A 6,592-nucleotide genomic window follows, 5' to 3' on the forward strand; every position below is an offset into this window, starting at 1 on the left:
GAGAGGTCAGCAGTGGAACAGGCTCTAGAGAAGACGAAGTTTAGCCTTTTGTCAGCTTTGTGAGTAGGACAGGGATGCGGGTGGAGAGCATGGGAAATCGAAAGAGGAATTGAAACAAAATAATGTAATTTAACTTCTCTGTAGGAAGGTTGAAGTCACCTAAAAGAGTCAGGGATTTCCCCATCTTTAGGAAGAGTGCTGAGAAGAGTGTCAAGTTCCTCTAGACAGTCATCAGGTGGATCTGGGGTTTGATAAAGGACAACAATGTGAAAGTGATAAGTTGTAAAAACTGTAAAGCAGGACACATTGAACAAAGCAGTATCCACTAGCTCAACCTGGTTGAATTTTGTGGCCTTCAGGAAACATTCAGGACTCACTGACAGGAACTCAGTATTCACTTTATCATACACCTAGCTAGTACCGGGTAGGACCCCTTTTGCCACCACTGTACACTAAATTCTTTGAGGCATGGCTTCAACAAGGTACTCAAAATGTTTTACGGAGATCTTGGTCCCTGCTGACTTACTGCAGATTTTTCAATGGCATATGCTAACACCCCGTGGGTTGAAATCTGTGGACTGCGCAGACCATTGGAGTAAATTCACTATCATGTTCCTGGAACGAGCTTGAATTGATGCATGCTTTGTGGCATGGTACATTATCCTGTTGGAGGTATCCATTTGAAAAAGGGTAGACTGTGGCCATGAAGGGATGACCTGAGCAGCAACAATGTTTTGGTGCAATCTGGCATTCAAATGATGTTCAGTGTGTGTACTGTGTGCTAAGAAAACATTCCCCACATCATTACACCACCAGCAGCAGCCTGCACCATTGACACCAGGCAAGATGGATCCATGGATTCAAGCCATTTATGCCAAATTCTGAACTTGCCATCAACATGTTGCAACAGAAACGGGGATTCGACAGACCTGCTCTTCAGTCATCCAGTGTTGGTGATCATGTGCCCACTGTAGCTGCATCTTCTTGTTCTCAGCTGACAGGAGTGGAGCCTGGCATGGCCTTCTGCTGCTGTAGCCCGTCGGCTCCAAGGTTCAATGAATCGTGTGTTCTTGGATGCCCTTCCGCACATCGCTGTTACATTGAGCTGTTATTTTCATACTTGCCTGTTTGCAAATGCTTGAAAAAAATTTGCCATTCTCCTCTGAGCTCTCTCATCAACAATGTGTTTTCACCCACAGGACTACAGCTGACTGGATGTTTTATCGGACTATTCTCCCAAAAAATCTAGACACAGCATTGCATCAGAATCCAAGGAGGGCAGCCATTTCTGAGAGTTTGAACCCACTGAGAGTTTGAACCCACACGTCTGGCGCTAACGATCAAACGGTAAATCACGCAACTTGCTCATTCTAATGTTTAGTCGAACAGTAACTGAACCTCTCAACCCTGTCTACATGCTTTATAATTATGCTTTATTTAAACATTACTCACTGTCTGGAGGAGTGAGCTGTTGCATAAATGGGGAGGTATACCTAATAATGCTGACTAATGTGACTAATGTGGATAGAGTGCAGGGTTTTGTATGTATTTTGTTCCATCTACATGAGTAGTGTCCTGATTGTGCATTGTAATATATAATATATATTATATCACTTGTGTTTAAGTGAGAAATACATTTCCCACCCTGGGATCATTAAATATTACTGACATCCTTACTCTTATAAAAGATGCCCCTGCTTACACACACTGTAACAATGTGTAACATATGTACAACACATATGTATTACACACGCACACACACATGCATGGTAAAGACTACCTTTTGGAGACTGTGTGCTGCTAGGGCGAGTTGGAGTAATTGGTTGATTGAGCGCTTCCTCTCTCCTCTCCTCTCATCCCACTTCCATGAATTATTCTCAGTCAGCCAGGGGAGGTGATAGATTGATGCACTTATCCAGCTGCGGACCACTGGGAACCTCCATATTCTAAAAAGGAAAATCAGCAGCAGAGCCAGAAAATGCTCAGGAAAAAAACGTACATTCTCTGAGGAGTCCATTTCTTCCACCTTCTCTTTGCAAAGTATCTCTATTTTTCCATCATGAGTTGTCACAAGCTTTTACAAACTTGCATTGCAGCGTGAAAATATAGTTGTGTCCAGATAAGAGTTCATTCTATCCCGGCTCACCAATAGAGTGCTGCAGTGACATTCCACTAGGAGACCTAGATAACAGGCTAAGACAAACGACACCCAGTAAGAACCATCTCTCTTCTCTAATTCCCCATGTCCTCAATATCAGACATGATTGGTGGGGCTGGCTGCAGCAAGGCAACTATGGGAGCATGGGAGATCCTGGTGGGAAAACTCTTAACCATAATAATACCTACTGCTATTTCTCTCCTTATCTGAACTAATGAACAAACTGGACAGGCAAAGATAGAGGTTAAGTGATCATTAGCTTATCCTGATGCAAATTTAATTCCTCTGTAACCTGTCAATGTGTTATGGTATATTTTACTCAGTGAGCACAAACAAATGGTCCCATTAGCCAATGTGTGTGGATGAGTTGGCACCACCTGTGAGACCAGAACGATATAAGAGCAAAGAGGGAATAGACCAGGTTAAATGAGGCAGTGGGCTGTTAGTGAGATGTTATGCTTCATAAAGCAAAGGGGAGAGTAAACTTCTGCTCCATCTGCACCCAGCTGCTTAGCTTCTCTTCACCTCACTCTGTTGGGACGCATGGGGAATTACCTCATCAGGCACACACAGCTCTATGTTGATACAGCCTCTGTTTCTGGCCTGTAAATAACTTGCTTGTCCCCTTTACTGCCTCTCCGGAGGATTCAACCCAACTCTTTGTCGAGGGGTAGGAACAGAACTTTGTGAGAACATTATGTGTCCAAGCATTTACCCTCAAATCTAACGAGTGTACTGGCATATGGCATATTCTACAAATGAAAATGTCCTTATTAGTAATTAAATGACTAAAAGTATACACATCTGAGATTTTATCAGTGATCAATTTATCTTATTATACGGCAATTACACTAGACCATGCATCTGTAAAGTCTCTATCATCCATGCCCTGAGTATTATGCTTGTAATGAAAATAAATGAACCCAGGTTTGTGGCCTCTTTGGCAGAGGCAGTAAAGGGCTCCTTTAATGTGTCTGGTAGTGAGGAGGCACTGTCTGACAGTAATGAATTGTAATGCATCTCAGATGACCGTGGTGGAAACCGTCACTTAATTCTAATAAAAATCCTCTAGATGTCTCCTGGGAATTCAGAAAGCAGCAAACAAGGATCTTATTATCTATAGCCTGTGTCATGTGCAATACTTGAATAATATGAATGACAAACAAAGCAGTTAGACTCTTAAATTCAGAAATGTTTTTTTTTATTTTCAATAGCTTATTAGTCACAGCATATATAAATGAGAACATTGTCATATAAAAATAAAGTGACTCTGAGGATTGTCCATTCTGTACACTTCTTCAGATGGAAACTGAAATGCATCAGATGTAGCCAATGATATCTTTGCAGATTATGGGCTGCCGGCTGCCTGATTTCATGAGGGCCGCGAAGTGGTAGAAGTCTGTGTCCAGCTCATGAAGGCATGAGTGGGACTGATGGAAAAAGGGGGCTCTGGGCTGCGGTACCCCAACTGGACAGGAGAGGCGTTTGGGAGCATTGGCAGTCCTGTTAACACGAGAAGCGTCTGTGGACCTCATCCTCACTCTGCCCTCTACACTCTTGGATATCCCAGCCAGTTTCCTTCTCATGTTGACAAAGAAGCCTCTAGCCAGTCTGTGCCCAGAAGTGGGCTTCAGTTCAGTGGCTTCAGGGCAATCTGGCAGGTCCATCCAATTCTGTATGAGGTCAGCAAAGCTGTTGTCCCCCAGAACCAGAGGTTGGCGGTTGCGTCCCCTGGTCAACAAGGAGTTTGTCCAGTCCTCTGGGTCACTGACCTCAAATGACGTCCACCTCTCTAGACAGGCGTCAGAGGTGGATTTGGGTCTAACGCGTCCACTAGAGGCCCTGTTTGTGCGGAGGCAGGCGGAAGAGGACACCCTCACATTCCTTGTCCTCCTGAGAACCACCCCTTCATCCTGCCACGAAGCCTCGGAGTAGCCTGAGTCAAACTCCAGACTCTTCTCACTGCTGGGAGAGCCCAGGCCCAGCCTGAGGCTGAGGCCCAGCCGACTACTTGTGTCGTCCTCCTCCTCCAGAGGATTGGCCAGACAGAAGGCAGAGTCGTAGGTGCTGGCCGTGCTGGCGTCGGACATCCGCAGGCGTGTATGATGTTCTCGTTGCAACGCTCTCTGCTGACAAGCACGTGCCACAGCAGAGTGGCGGGTGAAGGCGGGGAGTGGGGTGCTGACAGGGGGCTGTTTGGCTGCAGGGCAGGTTCTCCGTAGCTGTTTCAGGTCTTGCAGTGACCTCATCATATATTGCATCTGCTCCCGTAAGCAGTCCCCGGAGTCACGTAGACAGAGCTGTGGGGACAGAAGAGAAAGAGTCAGACAACAGTTGACACTAAATCACACACTTTGGCACATCAATACGTACAGTCAAAGAGGGCAGATGAATGGATGCCACTCACTGGGTGATTTCAAAGCATTTCTGATAAACAGTTGTTGAATGTAGAATGGCTCTAATGACCACAGTTCACTAAATAACAGGGAGTGCTCGGCAGGCTCAGGCTTGCTCACTGTTTGTCATGTTGAGTTTCAATTATCTATAAAAAGAACACCTTTTCTCTTATTATGATCTTGTAGCTCAGCCATAGAACACAAACTGCTGTTAGAAGAACACAGCTCTACTACTGACGCATCTACAGTAAGCTAATTTATTTGTCAGTTTACTTGACCACACCAACACCAAGAGTGAACGCCCTATCACCATTGACTCAGAAGTTATGCAACTGCATATCCATACAGATGTTATAATAGAGAGATCTACATCAATTTTTTAGCAAAAAATTAAGTACATAGGCGATCTAAGAGCAACTACTGGGGCAAGGAAATTCTTCTACTGCGTACCTAGGAGAAACGGGGGCATTTTGGATCTTGGCTTAGCTACAGGGGGCCTGCCTCTTTAAGGGTGCAGCATGTCTGCATATGAAATTCAGCAGTAACACACTAAAGAACATAATACTCCCATTTCCTCTCTGACTCACAGGATCCCATGCTGATTGGTCAGAATCAACCAGTGAGCAACGTTGGCTCACTCTCAAAATCAAACAGAGGGTAAGAGATCATGTGACAGTATGTGCGCCTTTAAAGAATATAAAGTAAAAAGGGAAAGATGGATTACATCCCACACATAAACACAAACTACTCAGACCTCTTAAAATGGGTGCATTAATGTAATGAATTATTTAGTAACTAAACAAGTTTTACTTATTTCATATAGGCAAGTACGACTACAGACTGGGGGTTGTACTGTTTTATCACTGAATTCTATGTAATGGAATTGAGAACAACACTATACACTATCATTTCCAGACTGTGTTGCAGCCCTCCAGCTAAAAGAGTGTGACACTGAGAAGCTGAACTGACAGAGGTGAGATATGTTAAGACCATGAGTAGAGGAGAACGGAGAAAATCCCAACACAGGACACAAGTTCTGTTTGTGGGACTAGATGTCCACATCCAATACAACACAACATAAAGGTACAGTTATTTCTTCCATTCACGTTAATACACTAACCTTTGAACCTGTATGACCTCTCTCCTCTGTGTCTCCACTGTCCTTTAAAGCATTTGACCCTGTTACAAGGCCTTCTGCCCTTATTTGTTCTCTTCATAACTCTGCTAGATGTTGCAAGAACTTGAGAATGTAGCCACAACAGATTTGTGTGCTATGAGCCAATAAAACAGAAAATTCAATAAAAAACAGACAACTACAAAAGCTTTCCTCACCACGGACAATAGAAATGAACATGAGCTGCAAACCAAGTGTTCGTTCCAAGCATCCCCATATGCTTCATTTCTTTGGGAAACGATTCAACTGTCAGTAGCCTATATTATGTTTACTCCAACAAATGCATGGATTCACACCACAGAGGCATTTGAGCATCACTGACCGGTCAGCCGTCTGCGCAGTGTTGCACTGGCAGATGTTGTCTCCATATGTTGGAGGACACTGCTCCTCTGTTCAGATTTAACGTAAACTAGTTCAACGTTTACTAATCATGTCCTTTTTAATAGCACGCCAGCTGAACGAATTGGCAGGTAAGAGTTATGCAGTCCACACAAACAAAACGAGCCAAAGAAAAAGAGCGCAAAATGTAAAAAACAGTATGAAGAAACCGTACTCACCATTTCTTTTCCTTTCATCTGCAAAGCTCAATTACTGCAAAAAAACAAACACATGGGATCAGTTGTTACAACTTTTAAAGTAAACGGGCATAGGCTACATGCGCTCCCTAAGAAATTTTAACAGCGCTTACTGAATAGGCAAAACTAGACAATACAAGTAGACAATACTCACATCTAATATGATACCTTCTGCCCAAAGGAAATCATTAGTCCCATAAAAAAAGAGATTTTCCGGGCTTTTCAGCGGTGTTGGGCAGGCTCGAGTAGTAACCGTGCGGATCCCGTCCTGGCCCCAGTCACTGTGCTG

General features: G+C 43.9%; 1 protein-coding gene across 1 annotated transcript; it reads right to left on the reverse strand.

The window, feature by feature from the left end:
* Nucleotides 1-3,366: 3,366 nt before the first annotated feature.
* Nucleotides 3,367-6,592, reverse strand: LOC139657442 (PAK4-inhibitor inka1-like). Its single transcript, XM_071535282.1, has 3 exons — nucleotides 6,458-6,592; nucleotides 6,286-6,319; nucleotides 3,367-4,458 (listed from the first exon to the last, which is right to left on the reverse strand). The coding sequence occupies exons 2-3, from the start codon at nucleotides 6,301-6,303 to the stop codon at nucleotides 3,478-3,480; spliced, it is 999 nt and encodes a 332-aa protein (XP_071391383.1). The 5' UTR covers nucleotides 6,304-6,319; nucleotides 6,458-6,592; the 3' UTR covers nucleotides 3,367-3,477.

Source organism: Centroberyx affinis, unplaced genomic scaffold (assembly GCF_046629955.1).
Source record: "Centroberyx affinis isolate AG114_WGS23_722 - 3 ecotype Tasmania unplaced genomic scaffold, CSIRO-AGI_Caff_v1 ptg002685l_1, whole genome shotgun sequence".
Classification (NCBI taxonomy): domain Eukaryota; kingdom Metazoa; phylum Chordata; class Actinopteri; order Beryciformes; family Berycidae; genus Centroberyx; species Centroberyx affinis.